Here is a 23,489-nt window from a genome sequence, read left to right as displayed (position 1 = left end):
CTGGGGTTGGAGTCCTCACCAGGGACCCAGACCTTCTCCTTCCAGCACTTCCCTGTCCCTCTTCCGTATCAATTTGTTACAATTTGTACCTGCAGCGACACATTATTATCACCCTAAGTCTATAGTTTACATGAGGAGTCACTCTTAGTATTGTATGTTCTATGCATTTGGATTAATATATGGCGTATATCTACCATTATAATATACTTTTTATAGTTTTTATATTTATACTTTGTGAATCAACAAAAATAGAGTTAAAAACCATTAGTTTCTTCTTGCCCAGTAAGTTGTCATATGAATGGGTTGCATGTGTACCAAGGTACTTATTCCATCTGCCCCTGGGAAAGTTGGATAGGGGCTGGGTCTGGAAAACAGCTGGTAACCAACTGTTCCAAGGGCAGAAGGGATCAATCACATATAACTTAAACTTGTCTTAGTGCTGAACATTAATAGCGAAACTCTAGTTTAGAGACCAGAACAAAGGAAATATCTTTGTTTTTCTCAAAAAAGCTGTTACAGTTATTTTTTGGTGAAGGAATTTCATAGTGAAATTTGAAATTGAATTCATTAATGTTTAAAATACTGATGTTTCATCCTGGTGATTGACCTGCAGAGCTGGTCCTTAAAAGGAAACATACTCTTACTGTGCTGGAGATCCATCTCACCTTGACATAAAAGTCAGCAGCCACTGGGCTGCCAGTAAATAACACAAAACATTTTGTAGGATTGAGAGGGAAGTTTTGAACTTTAAAAAATTTGGTCTCCCATTTATTCTTTTTTATGTTTTTGACAATTAAAATAGCAAAGTCTTTTCCATTTTATCACTGGTAGGAGTTTAGTAGGAGTTCACTTTACTATGTAGAGGAGGAAAAGCTTTTCTCTACCCTTTCGGGTTCAGTGGCTGGGCCTATGGAATAAGTTGACAACAAATTGACAAGAGAAAAGGCACAAACACTTATTTGAGGTTAAAAGTTTTACATGGCATGGGGCATGGGGGCTGAAGAGGTGGGGGAGGTTCATAAAAGAAGGGAGAACCCCAAAGAAATGGCTAGATTTGGAGGCTTTTATATCATTTGAACAAAGAACAATAAAGAGAAATAACAAGAGAAAGGAAAGGGACTTTCAACTGCTAGGGTCAACAAATATATGTGGAAACTAATGGTAGATAAGGGCTTCTTAGTCCTGAAAGACTTGTGTAGATTCTTTTTTGGTGCCATCTCATCTTTGTGATAAAATCATTATCCCCAGGCCAGGTGCAGTGGCTCATGCCTGTAATCCCAGCACTTTGGGAGGTCGAAGCAGGTGGATCACGAGATCAGGAGTTCGAGACCAGCCTGGCCAACATGGTGAAACCTCGTCTCTACTAAAAATACAACAATTAGCTGAGCTTGGTGGTGGGCACCTGTAATCCCAGCTACTTGGGAGGCTGAGGCAGGAGAATTGCTTGAACCCGGGAGGCGGAGGTTACAGTGAGCCAAGATCGCACCCCTGTATTCCAACCTAGGCGATGGAGCAAGACTCCATCTTTTAAAAAAAAAAATAAATAAATAAACCTTATCCCCTTCCTGGTACAGGAAGTGGAGTGGGGGAAACATCTTCCCAAAAGGAGTTTATGTTCTGTTTTAGCTTATCCTATGTTTACTTTTTTTCCGTTGTCTTCAGCTCAAAATAATTTTATGCCAGAGTAGCGTATTTTGGGGTGGCATGTTTTGATCCCTTACAGCTGCAACTTACAAATAACTGATGTCGCTATATGTAAAACTTAATCTAGTGACAAGTGTTTTATAACATAAATATTTGACAAAGCTTCAACTCACCGTTTGTCCTAGGTATGATAGTTTCCCCGTATATTGCTTCCCTCGGACATTTTTAGACATTTAAAACTTCTTAGTAAGATAGGACATTACTGTAAGAGCATTTGTCCGCATGTACTATTTCAGTTTTTTTCCGCTTTATCTGAGTTAATTCCTCTATCTGCTGTTCACAGTAAAGAGTTCCATAACATACTAACCCTTCACCTAAACAGATTTTAACCTCTGGCAGTCTCATCTGACTGAAACATAGTAAGGAAGGCTTACATGAAATAAAAAGGCACTGGAATGAAATGAATGCCATTAAATTAATGACTAAAACTCATATTAGTTTATTGGGTTACTTCAGGCCTATTGACTTACACAGAATTTCTAATAATCTTAGATATATGATTTGTGTCTCTAAATTATAAAGGGGAGAGTGATTGCAATAGGTAGGTTAAATGGCAGCAGCAAGAAACGGTAGCTACTGCAAGCTTGCAAAAGGGGAAGAGGCCGGGCATGGTGGCTCACACTTGTAATCCTAACATTTTAGGAGGCTGAGGCAGGCAGATTGCTTGAGCCTAGGAGCTTGAGACCAGTCTGGGCAACGTGGTGAAACCCCATCTCTACAAAAAATGCAAAAATTGGCTGGGTTCAGGAGGCTGAGGCAGGGGAATCGATTGAGCCTGGGAGATCAAGGCCGCCGTGAGCCATGATCACGCCACTGAACCCCAGCTGGGCAACAGAGCAAGACACCATCTCAAAAAAAAGAAAAGAAAGAAAATGGGGAAAGAAATCATAACACTGCAGATAGGATCCCAAAAAGTAAAGCTGCTTATGTTAATTTCATATGAGGTCAAATGGTTTTAGATATTTTAATGCACCCTGAGGTCACTGAGGTGTATTAGAGTGTGGTAGCTAATGTTTATAGGGCTATTCACATTACTATGTTCAGTATATTCATATGAAGGCAGTAAAGAATATATTACATTTGACAAATTACACTTGGGGGTTCAAAAGTTGGTTCCAGAATTTATTGAACTAATATTTTGAGCATATATTATCTTACAGCAGTATGTAGATATGTCCTGGAAATGCTAGTGTCTCCATTAGCCTTTAAAAATAATATTAAAAAATATATCCCTATTTATATAAATGAAATATGACAATTTTTTTGTAATTTTTCTGTTTTTTGGAATTGTAAGTTTTCAAACTTTACATTGAATTTGTTTATATGCAAGGAAGCTTATTTTGATTGAGAAAAGTAAGGGGTTTTTTAAAATTTGCAAACTATGGACCATGGGCCAGATCTAATTTTGAAAAATTAGCCCATTATCTAATTTTGAAAAATCCATCAGGTACGGATGGTTTTTCCACTTTTAACTGGTTGAAAAAGATTTGTTTAAGCTCTCAGGATGTACTGCTATACTTGATTAAACTTCTATCATATTTTCAGACATCAAAGTGTGTCTGCGAAAGAAAGTGGCTTTTGTCAGATTTTCTGATCTATTTGTGATGAGTGGCTATTTTATGTTTTATCATTACTTACTTAACAGAAATAACCTATCACTTGGCCTGTCATATAGTAGACACTCCATCATTGGGTTAATAAGAGCTACAGATTTTATTTACATAATAACACATTCTGGTATGTACAGCAGAAAGTTTCCTATTTGTGTATTTTTACAATTATTTGTCAAACAGAGCCCCCCAAAAAAATGTCCTGAAATAGACAGAAGCTAACCTATGGTTAGGCAACTTAGCTATATCATACTAACATTGAAACAGGGCTGTTTTTCTACCACTAATGATGTTTAGTTGTGTTCACATTCTCTCTCTTCCTCTTCCCTTCTCCCCACCCACGTCAGTAGGTGATTTTGTGGATGACTTCTGAAGTTATAAAACTCAATGCTTTGATCTGTGCTTGAGAGAGATTAATTTGCAATCTGATTTACATAATTTAAGAAATATAAAATCACAAGTTGGATAGTTTTTAAAATCACCTTTACTGTAGTATAATTTATATACAGTAAAGCATTCAGTTTGATTTTTGGTATTTGTGTTAATGACAGTCAAAATATAAAACGTTTTCAAAAATTTACTCTTCCACCACTTGCAGTTAATTCCGCCCCTCTTTCAAACTCCTGCTGCAGGCAACTATTTATCTGCTTTCTGTCACTATAAAATAATTCAGCCATTTAAAAATTTCTCATAAATGGAACCATACAGTATCTATTATTTTGTGTCTAGCTCATTTCACCCAGCTTGTTTTTGATATTCGTTCATGTTGATGCCCATATTAATAATTTGTTTATTTACTTACTGAGTAGTATTTTATTGTCTAAATATTCTACAGTTTATTCATTTGAATAATTGTATAATTTATTTGAATAAACTTGTTTGGGTTTTTAGTTTGTTACTATTATGAATAATGAGTATTCATATACAGGTCATTTTGGATATTAATGTTTATATTTATTTCTTTGGGTAAATACTGGGATTTGGAATTGCTATGCTGTATGGTTAGGATGTGTTTAACATTTTAAGAAGCTGCCAAAATGATTTTTAAAGTGATTGGATTATTTTAGCACCTTAATTAACAGTTAAAAAAATTCCAGTTGTTCGAAATCCCCAGCAACTCTTGGCATTGTTATTCTTAAATATCAGGCATTTTATTAGTAGGTATGTAATGGCATTTTCTTGTTATTTTTCTATGCTTTTCCCTTATCACTAGTGGTGTTTAATGCACTTATTAGCCATTTGTATGTCTTTTGTGAATTGTCTATTCAAATCTTTTGACCAGTATTTAAAAATCAGGTCTTTCTCAGCTGGGCGCTGTGTCTCACTCCTATAATCCCAGCACGTTGGGAGGCTGAGGCGGGCAGATCACGAGGTCAGGAGATCGAGACCATCCTAGCTAACATGGTGAAACCCCGTCTCTACTAAAAATACAAAAAAAAAAAAACATTAGCCAGGCGTGGTGGCAGGCACCTGTAGTGCCAGCTGCTTGGGAGGCTGAGGCAGGAGAATGGCGTGAACCCGGAAAGCAGAAATCGCAGTGAGCCGAGATCGCGCTACTGCACTCCAGCCTGGGCGACAGAGCGAGACTCCGTCTCAAAAAAATAATAATAATAATAATAATAATCAGGTCTTTCTCTTGTTTAGTGATTAGAATTCCTTTTATATTATGGATGTGAGTTCTTTCTCAGATATATGTGTTATCAAATTTTTCTTCCTTGCCTGTGGCTTATATTTCTGTTTTCTTAATAGCATCTTTCAAGGAACATGAGTGGTATTTAATTTTGATGAATTCCAGTTAATCCAGTTTAAAAATTTTTCTACCCTGTAGAAATGTTTCTGCCCCGAAGATTTTTCTTCTATATTTTCTTCTATAATTGTAATAACTTTAGCTTTTAGTTACAGGCTTATAATCTATTTCAAGTTATTTTTTATTTAGATTGTGAGGTTTAGGTTCATTTTTTTCTTTTTTCTTTTTCTTTTTTTTTTTTTTTTGAGGTGGAGTTTCACTCTTGTTGCCCAGGCTGGAGTGCAATGGCGTGATCTCAGTTCACTGCAGCCTCTGCCTCCCGGGTTCAAGTGATTCTCGTGCCTCAGCCTCCCAAGTAGCTAGGATTACAGGCGCACGCCACCACACCTAGTAAATTTTGTATTTTTAGTAGAGATGGGGTTTCTCCATGTTGGTCAGGCTGGTCTGGAACTCCTGACCTCAGGTGATCCACCCTCCTCAGCCTCCCAAGTGCTAGGATTACAGGTGTGAGCCACCATGCCTGGCTGAGGTTCAGTTTTTTCCTCCCAATATAGATACCCACTTGTTCCAAGCATCATTTGATCAAAAGGTAACCCTTTCCTGTTGGCATCTTTGTTTAAAATGAATTGACTATATATATGTGAGTCTGCTTAACTGTCTGTTCTGTTATATTGATCTGTATGTCTGCTCTTGATTACTGTAGTTTTATAATTAAGGCTTGAAATTCAATAATATAATTTCTCCATCTTTGTTTCTCTTTTCAAAAGTTATGCTGGCTAGTATAAGTCCCTTACATTTCCATATACGTTTTAGAATAAGAGCTTTTCTTTTTTTTCTTGCTGCAATGGTTTGAACGCATTTATCTGGTAAAACTCACATTTTCTTTTATATTTTTCTTCAGTGTTTTTTAGTATTTGTTTTTGTAAGAAACACAAAATGGGTTTCTGATTTTTTAAGTCTTCTGTGTTAACTGATATTTTGGGGACACATTTTTAAATATAAATGATGAAATTTTCTTCTAAACTATAAACTTATACTCCACATTAGTTCTTGGTAGGATGAAATAGTTTCTTTATATCTTAGTTTTATGATTTCCTGATGAAACATCACAGCAATGACATTACCGATTTAATATTGTGGTCCTATTGGTTGCTTTGTAAATAACTGCTGGAGAACAGAACTGAGAAATTAGATGTATTTTATTTTGCAGTTTCAAAAGTTAAGAACTGAAACTAGCTTTCATATGATTCTCTTTTGAGTGGTGTACTTTTACGAAATACACATTTCAAAGTGTTTATTTAAAACATTTTAAAGGGGACAAAATGTCATAGTAACTTTGGATACAAAAATATATTTTGTTTTTCAGCTCTTGTTATTTTCTCTACTAGATGTTCTAAATGAACAAAAGTTGATATTAAGAATATTGATTTTAAAGGGCATCAAGATGCATCTTTAATTTTAAGTGCTTTAAGGAGAAAGATATTTTATCACAAGATAAATACTTGATATTCACAAAAGTGTTTCAGAATATAATCTATCAGGTAGTGTATTTATTTGTTTTAGCTATTCAGTGATAGCCAGAAGGAATAGGAAAGTAAATTTTTTTAAAGTAGTTGTTTTAAAGCAAGATCTTGAGGTTTTATGGAATTCAAACAAAATGAGCCACCTAATAAAAATAATAGAATAAAAATATGCATAGACTTTAAAATGTGGCTTAAATTTAGTGCCTATGATATAAAATCAAGTCCATCCATTAATTCAGAATAAGGTCAGCAATTGTCTAGCAGGTTGCTATTAAAAAAACAGTTTAAGGTCAGCAAACTTAATACCCGCAATCCAAATTTCAACTCATTGCCTGACTTTGTAACACTAAGAATATTTTTTATATTTGCAAAGGTTGAAAAAAAATACAAGGGATAATATTTTGTGACGTGAAAATTCAGATTCTAGTGTTCATAAATGAAGTTTTTTTGGAACCACTGACACTGTTCTGACATAAAGTTAATAGATATTGGCTGGGCGCAGTGGCTCATGCCTATAATCCTAGCACTTTGGGAGACCGAGCCGGGTGGATCACTAGGTCAGGAGTTCGAGACTGGCCTGACCAACATGGTGAAACCCCATCTTTACTAAAAATACAAAAATTAGCCAGGCGTGGTGGTGTGTACCTGTAATCCCAGCTACTCAGGAGGCTGAGGCAGGAGAATCGCTTTAACCCGGGAGGCGGAGGTTGCAGTGAGCCGAGATCACACCATTGTACTCCAGCCTGGGCAACAGAGCAAGACTCCATCTCAAATAAATAAATTAATAAATAAAATAAAGATTTCACAAATTCCCTGACTGCAATTTTTAAAAAATTGTAGTGTCTTAATTCTAATATAAAGGAGAAATAAAAGGAAAATAAAAGAAGATGATTTTAATTTGTAAATACTTAGCTATTCTGTATGGTTAAAATAAGAAGATGATCAAAGAATAATTTATGACTCACTTGTTTAATTGCCATACAAAGATTTTTTTTTTCTTAGGTTCACAGTGCTTAAGAGGGAGAGAATAATGTGAACAAGTTTCACACAGAATACACTTGATAGATGAGTTACATTAACCACATAGTGAGTGAGCTCCAACATTATTAAAGTCTGGTTGCTCAATTAGGATGGAAGCAGGCCTCAGTGGAAAGTAAAGTTTAATTAAACATTGAAGTGTGCTTTTGTGTGAGCACAGCTGAGATCCGCAACTATCTGTAAGGTCCCTTGAAGTGAGAGGGCAGTGCTGGTGTTAGAAAGCAAGGCTTCAAAGCTCCAAGCCATGTCACAACCTGAGCATTCCGTCTTCTCAGAAGTGGCTGACAGAGTCAAACTTGACATAAACTAAGCTCTCAAAGTACTGTCAAGCTCTTAGGTTTATATATGTTTGAAGTTCAGTAGTTGAAGTCAGTAACTCACATATGGGATCTGAGGAGAGGTGTAGTATCACATTCCAGAGGGGAGGAGAAGAAGTTTCAAGTTCACGTGTGGGATCTGATAAGAGGCCACATTCTTGAAGTGGGGAGGGAATACACTCTAAATTCTTATTATAGCAAAGCATATCATTCATGTAGCAAACTATGTAAATATTTAGAATCATTTCAGAACTACACAGCAGGTATACCTGCATTAGACAATATAATGGATAATAAGATTCTTATACCTACTTATAATTAGTAAGTTTGGAATGTTCAGCAAATATTGGGAATGCAGGGGTCGTTTGTCTTTCTATGTAAAGTGGATTTCATTTCTATGCGCAGTTAATTATAGGATGTTCATTTGCATAAGGATGAGAAGTATAAATATTTTTGGAGGTATAATGTAGATTGTGAGACAATATAATCAGTAGGATTGGAAGAGTAAAGGCAACAATAACTTTATCCTTTGCTCAGAGTAGAAACTTAGTAGGTACATTGAATCCTTTATTTCTTTCTGTAGTAATTAATAAAGTAATTTTGTAGTCACTAGACAGAAATACTACAATTCCCATTTAGGAGACTAACACAGAAAACAAAGAAATCAGGTGGTCAAATACTTTGTTTTAATTAAAAATGCAGTTGAAACAACATATATCACGAAATAAGATGATAGATACAAAAGTAAACATGTGATTGATAAATTTAAATAGGCTAAACTTCCTCTCAATAAGAAAATATTTTTATAGTAGATTTTAACAAACCACAAATCTGTGCTTATATAAAAGAGTTCTTAAGACTTTGAAATGTGAAAGTTGAAAGTAAGATTTAATTCAGGCTAGAAAGCATGAAATCAGTCTCTCCTTGTCTCACACACACACACACACACACACACACACACACACACACACACCCCCATTATAATGATCAAAGTTCAGTCTACACTGAAGTATAAGTCTAAATGTAAATATCTTTATGTATTAAAAAATATCTGTGTTAACTGTAAGACAAAATAAACACATTTAGTGGTATGAGACTTAAATCAGATCTGAGTCCATGACAGATTAAGTGTACAAAAAATAAATGTTAATAAAACTGTAGAAGCCCTAAATAACATAATTAACAAGCTAGAACACATATACGAACATTTATAAAGAGTATACCTTATTTTAAATTGTCCATGGAACATCAGAAAATGTAAAGAATCTAGATCATGTACCAAATCTCACATTATAGAATATAAAAATTAACGTTTTCTGAACACAGCACAGTAAAATCAAACATTTATTACAAACTTACAAAACAGAAAAAGTATACCACATGGAAATTTAATAGCTTCTTTGGCAACTCCAGGATCAAAATGGAAATCAGACCAGTGTGATGAAACTTCTGTGTATCAGAACCTGTGGGACATAGCTAAAAGTGCCCAGAATAGAACTCCTTACTCTAAAGGAATTAACTACTCTAAAGGAATTAACTGAAAAAAATATTGATAAAGAAGATATAAAGCAATTTAATTAAACATCCAAGTAAAGAAATTAGAGAAAGAACAAAGTAAACTAAATAAAATAGAAGGAAATTAAATAAATATAAAAATAAGAATACATTGTGAAAAACAATTACTAAATCAATTCATGAGCTTTTAAAAACAAAAGATGAAAATTGTTAGTCAACCTAATCAAGTAAAACTGGAAGAAATTACTAGATGTTTGGCAGGGGATTCAGCAACTCAATTTCAGACAGGTTAACAATCTTATTAGATTAAAATTGGAGCTGTCAAGTACACATGAGGTAGTAGTGTAGAGAGAGGTCTGGTTTGGGTGACAAACATTTGATAGTCATCAGTGTACTGTATAGATTGAAAGCCATGAGCCCATATGAGATCACCAAAGAAATCCAGGAAGATAAAAAGGAGATGAGGTACAAGAGCTTAGCTTAGCTCTGAGATGCTTTTATTTTATATTGTTTTGTTTTGTTTTATTTTTTGAGATGGAGTTTTGCTCTTGTTGCCCAGGCTGGAGTTCAATGGTGTGATCTCGGCTCACTGCAACCTCCGCTTCCCGGGTTCAAGCGATTCTCCTGCCTCAACCTCCTGAGTTAGCTGGGATTACGGGTGCCTGCCACCGTGCACGCCTCATTTTTTTGTATTTTTAGTGGAGACTGGGTTTCATCATGTTGGCCAGGCTGGTCTCAAAGTCCTGACCTCAGCTGATCCACCCACCTCGGCCTCCAAAGTGATGGGATTACAGGCTTGAGCCACTGCACCCGGCCTGGGATGCTTTATTATCAAAGTGAAGATGAGGAGGAATGACCAAAGTAGACTGTGATGGAGTTGTCAGTAAGATAGGAGAAAAATCACTCTATTGTGGAAGAGAGAGTGATCATCTATGTCAGCTATTCTTGATGTTTAAGGAAGGTCAGAATTCGGATTTGACTGTTCTCTTTAGCAACCTAGAGGTCATTATTGACCTTCCTACAGCATTTTCAGTGATGGAGGTAAAAACTTGATTCCAGTGAGTTAAGGAGAATGAGAGGAGAGATTATGGAAAACTTTTTTTTTGTAAAATTATGGTATTAGAAAGGAAAACAATAGGATAGTAGCTAAAATAGAAATAGGATTATAAGAGGTATTTTGTTTTTTACTTGAAAAGGAAGAAGAACACGGAAAGGTTTATGGAAAAGATCCAGGATAGATGGAAAAATTGATTGATACAGGAGAGAGGAGGGAAATTTAGGAAAGAATCCTTGAGTAGGTAAGCAAGGATGGAACTTACCGCGCAAGTATATATTTTGGTTACATCTAGGAGCACATGCGTTCAGAATGACAAGAAAGGCCACAGAATATATCAAAACATGTTGGTATAAATGCTGATAAGTGGAAGATGTGGTTAGTGGGAGCCTTTGGAAAGTATCTTCTTGTTTTTATATTTTTCGGTACACTTAAAAACAGAATAATTTGGCCGGGCACAGTGGGTCATGTCTGTAATCCCAGCACTTTAGGAGGCTGAGACAGACAGATCACCTGAGGTCAGGAGTTTGAGACCAGTCTGGCTAACATAGTGAAACCCTGTCTCTACTAAAAATACAAAAATTAGCTGGGCATGGTGGCACACGCCTGTAATCTCAGCTACTCGGGGGGCTGAGGCAGGAGAATCGCTTGAATCTAGGAGGCAGAGGTTGCATGAGCCAAGATCGCGCCCACCTCACCCCAGCCTAGGTGACAGAGTGAGGCACCGTCTCAGAAACAAAAAAGGAATAGTTTGCTGAGAGTGATTGTGAAGGTATGGGAAATTTGTGAAGAGTAAAAAAAATTACGTAACTTCTTTCTATGAGTGAGAGGATGAGAGTAGTTTCCTATGAAGTTAGTGTTAAGTGCCCCCCCTTAAGGATAGTGATCATGAATTTAAAATGAGACCAGGGAACATGGTTGCTTCTTTTTTCTCTAACCATTTTCAAATCTGCCAGTTCAAATGTAGAGTAAGTAGAGAAATTTATCTAGGGTTAGTTTTGCCAGGGAGGTAAAGTACAAAAGATAAGAGAATAAAAATGGTAACCGAGTACAAAGTTGTGTGAGGGAGTTATATTTACTGGCCATGTAATTTATGTTGGGAAAGAAGAAAGTAAATACATGACAGAATGAGGAGCAGTGGTTATAGGATCCAGAGATTTTTAGATCACATTGGCCTTGAGGGATTGTTGGAGACAATGAATCAACTGGAAAGAATGGAAGTAGTTGTCAGAAAGTGTTATGTCATAAGGTGAAGGAGGGAGTGAAGTTATTGGTAACGAAGAAAAGTGTTTAGGGTGTGGTCATGGTTGTGTGAAGTGGAAGTGGGCAGAATAAAAGATCTTTGGAGAAGAGGAAGTCAAGAAAACTGATAGACCAGGATATTAATCATCTATATATAGTTACTAAAATAACAATTATGAAAGGAATAATTTTTAAGAAAATGACAGTGAGCTGAAAGTTAGAATTTCCAAGAACTCATGGGTTGGTAGAAGGAGCATCAAGGACACTTATTGGATGGTATATGTTACAGGAGATTTTGAGCTGGGAGGTTTCAGGGAGGACAGAGAAAAATGACTAGAAGAAGCTGTGTATAGTAAGGACACCAACTTTACTTTCCAGACCTCTTTGAACATGGAATGTGGGAAGACTTTGAGGAAGCAGTATGTTCAGGGGAGAGCTGGGTTTCAGTTAGAATGAGAAAGCAAAGGGAACATTTAGGGGAGAAATTGTGATTATTAATGGCATTATCTGGGTGGAGAGAGATTTAGCTTTTACTTAATAGAAAAGTATACATATTTTTTTCACCTAGCGCTTCATATTCTGGGTGTGTTTAAGAGTATTCTTGCTTATGTGGCAATTGACACATATAGAAGGGGGTTTTTTTTGTTTTGTTTTGTTTTCCCAGCATTGTTTAACAGTAAAAGACTAGAAATGAAATGTTCCTGGTTAAATAATTTGATACATCCAGACGATGTAAATCTGTGCAACCATAGGGGACAAAATGAGGTAGCCCTCATATGTGCTGATATGACCATCTTCTCCAGAAACCTGAGGATCGTGTTGTTGCACTGCAAGTCACTAGGGTAGGAATTGTTCAGCTTCATTATAATTTATGGGAACATAAGATGTCCTTAAATGGCACATAACTGTAATGTGGTTTTTTTTTTAAATCTTGGTTTTTTCAGTAGCTAGGTATCTGGCAGATAACTGGCACTCTGGACATTTGATGGCTGAAAATATTCACGATTCATTCTTTTCTTCGAATAAACCCCAATAATCATTGCCTCCTGAATTCCTCTATCAATATTTTGTCTTATCATTTGACATTTGCTTATATTGTCTGTAATCTCTTCTATTAATTATAAACCCGGTGAGGCTACCTTATTCTTTTTTTATCCCTTTATGTTTAACTTGTTGCACAGGCTAAATTATTATGTGTTATTATCACTATATCTAATAAAATGTATATTATTATTCTGTGTTATTATTCTTATTTTGCCTATGTATATGTTTTTTGAAGACCAGCTCATTTGTTCTAATTGAAATTGCATGTTTGCATGATGATTGAGATCATAGACTCTGGAACCAATTGCTTAAATTTGAATTATCTGGTGTATCCTTGGACAAATTACTTAACATCAGTATATCTCAGTTTCTTTATACAGTGGAGATTTGAAGCTTGTAAATTTATGTAAAGTGGTTAGAACAATGCTTGATACATCTCAAGCATTATGTATGTTATGGAAGTTTTAAGTAGTATTGATTGGAAGAAAGTTGAGTAACATCAATTCTTAATTTACTCATTTGTATTTTTTAAAGATCTGCTTATCACTTTTCATTAAAATGGCCAGTTTCTAAAATTATGTTTTGTTTCTTTGAAGTTATAGTTACCTGCTCTTGAGGCACACTGTCATGGTAATGAATGAGAATGGGAACTTTGACAACTGCTCTTACTTTATATTTTAATTTGATAAATTGGGCTCTAGCATCCAGGGACACTAATCCATGTTTGTTAATACTTATAATTGCAAAAAGATACGACAGACAGTGGAAACACTGACAAAATTCACTGCTTGGGCTTATAGACGGCTTTCATTGCTTCATGCCACATTGTACTGGAGGTATGCATTAATCAGCTGTCCTGTGCGATTTCTTGCCTTGCTGTTTAATCACTTGATTAATGACCTTTTTGACAAAGAATACAACTAGTTTCCTACAACTGAATTACATATTTCAGCTGTTGATATAAGTCACTTTCTTTTAACAGTTGAAATATTTCAAAATGTGAAAGAAAAATGCAGTTTATGTCCCCAGAAACACTATTTTTCAAAAGTATACTTGTATGTTTTGAAATAAAAAACAAATTCTGTGAAATTGAATTTGTCATCGTAGTAAATTTTCATAAACCTGTTGTTTTTATTATTACTGCTGACAGTGGATGGCAGAAATAAACATTGTATAACAGTAGTAAGACTTAAAATTTATTTTTGAATTTAATTGCATAAGCAACATTTCAATTAGTTTACCTTTTATTTAGTCTCAGCCTAACTAGTCACTGTTTAACTTTTGAAGTACTTTTGCTTGTGTTACCAGATTTCATAATAAAAGTAACTGAAATATCATACTGTTATATAAGAGGTCATCTGTTTCATATTAACTCTACAAAGCTCTCTGCACCTGAAAATTACAGTGTCCATTTCAGTTAGTTCATGATCTGTTTTTAGAATCTCATTACGTTGATGTTTGAGAATATATATGATTAAATATGTCAGAGATAGGGAGCAGGTGCTTCAGTATCTGGAAGTACTTAAGTCCTGAGTCTTAGTGATGTGGAAATTCTTCCATTAAAAAAGGTGGTTGGGTGGTGGGGGGGACCTGTTTGTCTTTCTTTCCTTTTTAATCAGTATTTTCTAGAAATAATATTATTCTTTATACTTTTTGATTAATATTTCTGTTAAAATCTATTATTTTTACACTATAAAAAGATCTTGTTACCCCCAAAATATTTTTTTAAACATACTGTACAGGTTCTTGATACCTTAATATATTAAAAGCAAAACATAACCAAAATGTAAGAAAACAGTAGCAATAAAATCAAAACAAAAAGTTAACTTCTTAGTATGAGAGTTAAAAGTGAGCTAATGTCACTAAATAATAACATGTTGAAAAAAGAGAGAGAACTGTCTTGAATAACAGGGTACTTACCAGCAGAAGAAATAATAGACATATTTAGGTCATCATCTGAATTCTTTTGATAACATTTTTACCTATGCATCAGTTTTCTCCCTGTAATATATTTAAGCTATTATTTTGATAGGTTAGTGTTTAAACATATTATATATGTTAAAACTAATAGTTTAGTAATGGCATACTTTTACTGGCACAACATTGGAATGGTGTTGACTTATTAGCTATGTATATGTGTAGGTGGATAAAAAGTATTTAGTGATAACATAACTGGTTCACTTGAAATCTCAGCTATACCAAAACCTCCTAAGTTAAAAACAGGATTTCAGTTCTGATAATAACTCTGTCCTTTACTAGATAAAGTAGTATTTCTCCTTCAGTGATATGAGACTATGGGTGTAAATTGAGTTGGGATAGATGAGTAGTTGTCATCATTATAGTTACGGTGCATTAAAATCCACATGGCAGCGAGTAGTAGCTGAGGCAGCAGTTCAGTTGAGGTTGTACAAATAAATCTATTGCATTGCTATAGTATCATACTTTACTGGAGGGAACATTTGCTCAGTTGTACTCTAGTCAGTGACACTTAACTGAATAAAATTTTTTTAAAAATTGACTGGGCATTGTGGCTCACGCCTAAAATCTGTAATCCCAGCACTTTGGGAGACTGAGATGGGAGGATTGCTTGAACCCAGGAGTTCAAGACCAGCCCAGGCAACATAGTGAGACCCTCATCTCTGTAAAAAAATTTTTTAATTCTTTAAAATTTATATAAAATTAAGGAAACGTTTAAAGCTGTAATGAAAATTGGGCATCTCAATGTGTGTCTTTAAGGGAAATATTCCTTCTTCTTCTTGTTTTTTAAGACAGGATCTTGCTGTGTCACCCAGGCTGGAGTGTAAGTGACACAGTCATGGCTCAAATTCCTGGGTTCAAGCAGTCCTCCTGATTCAACCTCCAAAGTGGCTGGGGACAAGAACATATCACCATGCCTCACTAATTTTTTCATTTTTTTGTGGTGATTGGGTCTCACTATGTTGCCCAGGCTGGTCTCAAGCGCCTGGGCTCAAGGGATCCTCCCACCTTGGCCTCCCAAAGTGCTGGGATAGCAGGCATGAGCCACCGAGCCCAGCCTGAAATATTCTTAATGTGTCTCTTTCTTATCATCATCAGTTCAGCAAGCTTCTTAATAAATCATTAATCATTAACTGTTCTGTGAATGGATATCACATGTAATCCATTAAGAAAATGGATGTTTTTATTATTGTATGTAGGTGTTTGTATTTTTATGAATTAAATGAATGCTTAATAGATGCAGAGCACTAGCTAGGCATTTTGAGAGAAGAAACACACATACATAGATACTGAAGACACATTCATACATATTAGATTTTAAACCTTTAGCCTTTACACTTTGAGTTTTACATTAAGAGCTTTGATCTGTGATAAAAGCATAGTAATTATTAATACCAACACTGAAACCAGACTACTTTGTGTTTGAATATCATCTCAGCCACTTACAAACTGACTAACTTTGGGCAATTTACCTCACCTCTAATCCTCATTTTCTCATCTGTAAAATGTAGAGAATATTAATACATGTGTCACAGGTTGTTATGAAAACTAAATGAGTTAATACATGCAAAGTGTTTTAGTAGTTGGTGAATGACTAATGAATATTAGGTATTATTATGTAATTGTAGATCAGTGCAAATTCTTACCACTAAACCTCTAGAAAAGATGCTTAAATCATATTGAGGAATAATGTGTGTGATGATTCATTTCAACTTTTACTACCATTGGGCTAATTAGATTTGTAGCTGGTTATATAAAAACAACTTTGCTTAGGCTCTAAGTTCTATGAAAGAGAGTATGATCTTGTACTTGCTTTCAAATAGCTTGTTTTGGAGCTTATATAAAAATGATCAGCAAGAGAGGGTGAATTCTCTAAGTAATGCTAAAGGAAGGGAGATTATTCACTTATTTAACCTCTTGTGGTATGGGGAATGCATATTGGGGTTTTATAATTCAGAGAGATGTTTGGGGAGGGGGATTAGGTATGAATTTGGGAAAAAGTAATGATAATTTAATTGTTCTGTTGTATGTTATCCCCTTGTCATCACCCAATTGCTTCAGTAATTCAAATTATATACTAATTTATTAAAAATAACATTGAATATTGTGAAATTCTACCGTCTTCACAAAATGGCAGGGAAATAACTAGAATGTATCAAACATTAGTTGATAATTGTCTTTTGGCATGCTTTTAGTATATCAAATGATTCACGCCATTAAATCTTTCTCAGTAAGCTGTAACATGGTTATTAGAACTGAATGAAAAGCACGTCAGGTGTCTAGGAACAAAAGTACACCTGTGCACAATTGTGTAGATATACACAAATCTCAACCACTTTTAATTTGATATGTGTTATGAGGCCTACTACAATTTGAAGGCATTTGAAGTAGATCTTTTATCCTTGTAGACAGAATTACTTTAGAAATAGAAAGTAGCAAATTCTGAAATGTTGTCATACACTTTTTCCCCTTAGTATTGAATTTGACCGGGATTGTGACTATTTTGCGATTGCTGGGGTTACAAAGAAGATTAAAGTCTATGAATATGGCACTGTCATCCAGGATGCAGTGGATATTCATTATCCTGAGAATGAAATGACCTGCAATTCGAAAATCAGGTATTTACATATTTTCTTGGCATAATGTAGTATATATGTAACAATTTGCATGTGTAATTATCAAGAAATTATTTTACCTTTGCATGACACTTTTTGCTCATTCATGGTGAACACTATAATTGTACTATGTATACAGAGTATATATTATTACTTAGATCATCTTTCTTACAGATATTGGTTGCTTTTTTCTTGTGAGGTTAGCCTTTCTTTTTTTTTTCCAGTTGCCAAATGAAAGTTCTTCTTTCATTTAATCAAATAAAGTTGTTTGTTGGAGATGGTTATTGGAGACTCTGTGGAGTACTGAATAAGGATTAATGTAGCTTATGAATAGTATTTAAACATCATGAATTTTTCCCCTAGCATGCACATATCTCAACATATTAGAATTGTTTCTAGTTTTAAGAATTTTTTTTACAATAATATTCTGCTTTTCACTGAAGGAATGGTGTTTATGTTTTCTCTATTAGAGATTATACTTTATAAGGAGTGCTTTTCAAACCTAAAATACTCTTAAACATTAACAGTATTTTAAACCTAAAATACTCTTAAACATTAACAGTATTTTAAGACTCTACTCCTGATCTGCTCCCCAAAAAATCTCAGAAAAATTCTAGAATCTGCTTTTTCTTTTTTTTTTCTAAACAAGCTTCCCAAGCTGTTATCACGAGCATTGGCTTTAAAAGAGAAATATATGAGGAAATCATCTAATAATAACTTTGTATAGAACTTTGAACATTTTCAAAATAGCCATCCTTGAACCTTTTTTATCTTTATGAATGACATACATAGTATCTTTGTTACAGTCTTTGTATAATTTATTTGTTATATCTTTCTTTTTTCTAGTTCATTTATAAAAATACTATATTGATAATTGGTGAGCTTCCCCATTCATTTGTGGCACTCGTCATTGAGAATCTGTTATAGTTTATGTCCTAAATGAAGAGGCTATAACATGAATTAGATACAACTTTATTGAATTATTATATATCATGCATTATCCTAAGTGCTTTGTCTTTAGCAGACCTATGAGGTAGTTATCATTATTGCTCCATTTTATACAAAGAAAGCTGAGCACAGAAAGGTAAATAACCTGCCTAAGATTATATACCTTTATATAGAGGAGCCAGGATTCAGACTGAAGTAGTTTGGTTCTAGAGTCTGTGCCCTTAAACATTTCATGCTCCTTATTTATAAAATGGAGGCCACAATAGTAATACCTATTTAATAGGATTGTACTTTTGAAAAATCCCCATAATGCACTCAGAACAATACTTGGCCCATAGCAAGTACTCATAATGTATTACATAATGAAAACGTGAATTAGAAGGTTTAAATGTGCTATCTACCTGTTCTGTAATTATACATGTAAAAATGTGCAGTACCTCCTGGTGCATTATAATAAATAGTGAAAGCGCTCAAGGCTGAAAGCGGTGGGCCTGGGGCTGAAAGGATCAATACTTAAGGATTCCTAAAATAGATTTGGAGCACATCTGCTGTGAAAGTGAACTAAATTAGCCAGAGCCACAGCTAGTAAGTAACAGATCTCGAATTTGAACTCAAGTCTACCTAAATTCAAATTGTGGCTCTTAACTGTTCCACGTAATTTCTACCAGAAATTCTAATTAAAAGTATTTAAAAATGTAAATGAACTCTTCCAGTCTCTGAAATTTAGCATCAGTGCAACTAGTAGAAAGCAAAAGACCTTGTGTTCATGTCTCAGAAGTTACCTACATTAACTGCCTTCTAAGTAGCTTCTTCCATAGTATACATTCCCTTTACTATATGCATGATGCAGATATGTATCTCAGCAGAAGTTTTTAGATGATGTAGACTTTTGGAGCACTTGAGAATAGCCAGAACCATAAATGATAAAAGTTTTATTCTAACTTTTAGATGCTTTTAATTGGAATTGTAGTCGTAAGTTATAATTACTCAAGTCAAGACTTTTGGGATGTAAATACAGAAACCCAATTCACTGTAGTTTATTTGGCTTATATGATTTGGCACAACTGGATCCAGGGCGTTAAACAGTCTCATCAGGTCTGTCATTCTGCGATGGTATGCCTTGAGCCCTCTAGACAGTATCACCTTCACTGATAGACATCCTTTCCTCATGTATCAAAGATGGCCAATGATAGCTCTAGACTCACATCCATCTTAACAGCTAGTGATCACAGTAAAAAGTGGTTAGGGTCATTACTTGTTAATTTTTATTTTTAAAATTTCAAAATTATTGATACATCTTTTCCCAGGTATGTTGTGGGCAGAATAATGATTGTGAACTGATAGAGGCCGTTTTAAAATAGTGCAAATCTTTCTGAACACATTAAAATTCTTTTTATCCCATTATTATTTATTTTTACGTAAAGTAACTTTTAACTATATTTCTTTCAGCTGTATCAGTTGGAGTAGTTACCATAAGAACCTGTTAGCTAGCAGTGATTATGAAGGCACTGTTATTTTATGGGATGGATTCACGGGACAGAGGTCAAAGGTCTATCAGGTAAATAAGGGTACTAGTTACATGTTATATGAATCATGTATTTATTTTGTTAAAACGTTCAGAACTTCATGTGCTTTATAATTACAGATTTGAAGCCACTATTTAGTACTTTTTATACCTGTGTAACACCTGTGCAATACCAAATACTTTTTTTTTTCAGTCTCCTTTTTTTGGTACCAGATACTTTTCTGAAGCATTTCTTCAGACTTTGGTCTTTGTAGAATGCATCAAATAAATTTCTGAAAGCAATAATTTCAGTAAATGTGTATATTAAAAGTTTTGGACATACTTTATATCAACATCTTATTTGCTTTTCATTTGTTTTCTAGCCTGTTCTCTTCCCCTCTCCCCATAACAATAAATTGATACCAGTTTTTTTTTTTTTCTTGCTTTATTCATTTTGAGATCTCTATTCTGTCTGAGGCTACTGTCTTCTTTCTGCTTCCAGGAGCATGAGAAGAGGTGCTGGAGTGTTGACTTTAATTTGATGGATCCTAAACTCTTGGCTTCAGGTTCTGATGATGCTAAAGGTACTATTTGAATCTCTTTCTCAGCACCTCCTTCTCCCTGGCCCTCCTAACCTCAATTCCTTTCATTGGCAGAAATACAAACATTTACTGAAACTCATGTCCTTTGTGATTACTGATTATTTATTATTATTATTATTATTATTATTGTTTTGTTTTATTTTTTGAGATGGAGTCTCACTCTGTCACCCAGGCTGGAGTACAGTGGCATGACTGTGGCTCACTGCAACCTCTGCCTGCTGGGTTCAAGCAATTCTCCTGCCTCACCCTCCTGGTAGCTGGGATTACAGCCACACACCACCATGCCTGGCTAATTTTTTGTATTTTTGGTAGAGACGGGGTTTCACTGTGTTAGCCAGGCTGGTGCTGTACTCCTGACCTCAAGTGATCTGTGATCTGCTTTGCTGACGGCTTCTCAAAGTGCTGGGATTACAGGCGTGAGCCACTTTTTTTTTTTTTTTTTTTTTTGAGATAAGAGTTTTGCTCTGTTGCCCAGGCTGGAGTGCAGTGATGCAATCTCGGCTCTCTGCAACCTCCACCTCCCAGGTTCAAGCGATTCTCCTTCCTCAGCCTCCCATGTAGCTGGAATTATAGGTGTGCACCACCACACTCGGCTAATTTTTTTTTTTTTTTTTTTTTGAGACGGAATCTCGCTCTGCTGCCCAGGCTGGAGTGCAGTGGGGTGATCTTGGCTCACTGCAACCTCTGCCTCCCGGGTTCAGGTGATTCTTTTGCCTCAGCCTCCTGAGTAGCTGGACCTACAGGTGCATGCCACCGTGTCCAGCTAATTTTTGTATTTTTAGTAGAGATGGGGTTTTACCATACTGGGCATGCTGGTCTCAAACTGACCTCATGACCCAGCTGCCTCAGCCTCTCAAAGTGCTGGGATTACAGATGTAAGCCACTGCGCCTGGCCTCACCCAGCTAATTTAAAAAAAATTTTTTAGTAGAGATGGGGTTTCACCATGCTGGCCAGGCTGGTCTGGAACTCCTGACCTCCAGTGATCCACCTGCTTCGGCTTCCCAAAGTACTGGAATTACCGGTGTGAGCCACCACGCCCAGCCTACTGATTATTTTTTTAAAAATCCAAGCAGGGGCCAGGCCCAATGGCTCACGCTTGTAATCCCAGCACTTTGTTTGAGAGACTCAGGTGGGTGGATCACTTGAGGCCAGAAGTTTGAGAACAGCCTGGCCAATGTGGTGAAACCCTGTCTCTATTAAAAATACAAAAATTAGCCAGGTGTGGTGGTGCATGCCTGTGGTCCTAGCTACTGGGGATGGCTGAGGCGTGAGAATTGTTTGAACCCAGAAGGCGGAGGTTGTAGTGAGTCTAGATCTCGCCTTTGCACTCCAGCCTGCATGATAGAGCAAGACTCTGTCAAAAAAAAAAAAAAAAAAAAAAAATCCAAGCAGAGAAAGTGATTTCTCTTCTTGAGTGAATGAAAAATGAATATACTGCATCCTCATTTTAATGATGTTTTTAGATTCATTCCACATGGAGACATTTAGAATTGCTGCTATCTTATAACCAAGTCCTTTAGACAGATATACCACCGAATAACCTTTTTTTTCCTGGAAATATTTAGAAATGTCTGTATGCTGCATTGTATTTTATTAAATTTCTATTGTATACTAAAATCTCTTAATGAAGTTCATTATATATCAAGGCAAAATTCTACGTCACTTTTTGCCAATTTAATTGACCTTTCTTTTCTGTTTCTTGTGTATCTATCTTTACTATTCACTGTTTTCTGTTTTTCCTTAATGTGCTGTTTTGGTGTGGTTCTTCTCACTATTAAATGTATAAAGCTATGATAACAGACTTATTTTATCTTAGAATTACCACCCTTAATTTCTTTGCCTTTTTCTTCTTTTCTGCCTGTAACTTTCAGAGTATTGTTTTGATAGGCAAGGATAGCTCTGGCATTGGAAAGTTTATTTCACATCATGTTATACCTTTCCCTTTGGCCTTTTTAATACATAAAAGAAATAAAATAATGGAGCACAGCCTATTCTGTAAAAAGGTAAACAAACAAGACTGGATTGCCCCTAAAAAGTTTTGGGCCATAGAGTAGCAGGTTGTTTATTCATACTATATACAGAATGGAATATCTTTTTTCGTTGATTTAAGAAATCGTCAACCAGGCATGGTGGCTCACACCTGTAATCCCAGCAATTTTGGAGGCTGAGGCAGAAGGATGTCTTGAGGTCAGACGTTCGAGACCAGCCTGCATGAGACCCTGTCTCTACAAAAAAATTTAAAAATTAGCTGGGCATGGTGGTGTGCGCATGTAGTCTCAGCTGCTAGGGAGACGTGGGCAGGAGGATCTCTTGAGCCCAAGAGTTCAAGGTTACAGTGATTGATGATTGTGCCACACTGTACCCCAGCTTGGAAGACAGAGCAAGACCCCATCTCAGAAAAGAAAGACAGAGAGGGAGGGAGAAGAGAGTGGTGTGGAAAGGGAGAGGGAGAGAGGGAGGAAGGGAGGTGAGAAAAAGAGGGAAGAGGGAGAAGAAAGAGCAAGAAGGAAAAGAAAGAAAAATTGTCCTTGAATTTCTAAATTAGTGAGAGCACCATGTTACAATAGATATATTTATTTTAGTTTTTTTATAGAGTTATTTGATGCACAAATTTTTTTTTTGATTTTGAAGAAGTCCAGCGTGTCAGTTTATTTTTTCTTGTGTTGTCTATGCCATTGGTGTCATATCCAAGAAATCATTGCCAAATCCAGTGTCATGAAGGTTTTCCCATAAGTTTTCTTCTAAGAGTTTTTTTGTTTGTTTGTTTGTTTTGTTTTGTTTTGTTTTATACTTTAAGTTCTAGGGTGCATGTGTACAACGTGCAGGTGTGTTACATATGTATACATGGGCCTTGTTGGTGTGCTGCACACATTAACTCATCATTTACATTAGGTATATCTCCTAATGCTATCCTCCCCCCTCTCCCTTCCCCCCTCCCCACCATAGGCCCCGGTGTGTGATGTTCCGCTTCCTGTATCCAAGTGATCTCATTGTTCAATTCCCACCTATGAGTGAGAACATGCGGTGTTTGGTTTTCTGTTCTTACGA

The 23,489-nt window shown here is 35.6% G+C and overlaps 1 protein-coding gene across 11 annotated transcripts in view; it reads left to right on the top strand.

Moving 5' to 3' along the window:
- Positions 1-23,489, top strand: part of RFWD2 (ring finger and WD repeat domain 2, E3 ubiquitin protein ligase) — a 256,292-nt gene that overhangs the window by 139,261 nt on the left and 93,542 nt on the right. For all 11 annotated transcript variants that reach the window (XM_011981442.1, XM_011981440.1, XM_011981435.1 and 8 more), the window contains 3 exons: positions 17,246-17,389; positions 19,784-19,892; positions 20,341-20,422. In XM_011981442.1, coding sequence (XP_011836832.1) covers positions 17,246-17,389; positions 19,784-19,892; positions 20,341-20,422 — 335 coding nt within the window. The remainder of the gene's footprint in view (positions 1-17,245; positions 17,390-19,783; positions 19,893-20,340; positions 20,423-23,489) is intronic.

The sequence above is a fragment of the Mandrillus leucophaeus genome, unplaced genomic scaffold, assembly GCF_000951045.1.
Source record: "Mandrillus leucophaeus isolate KB7577 unplaced genomic scaffold, Mleu.le_1.0 Scaffold226, whole genome shotgun sequence".
In the NCBI taxonomy this organism is placed as follows: Eukaryota; Metazoa; Chordata; class Mammalia; order Primates; family Cercopithecidae; genus Mandrillus; species Mandrillus leucophaeus.
The sequence above is the reverse complement of the archived record's forward strand: the minus strand, read 5'-3'. Positions and strand labels throughout refer to the sequence as shown.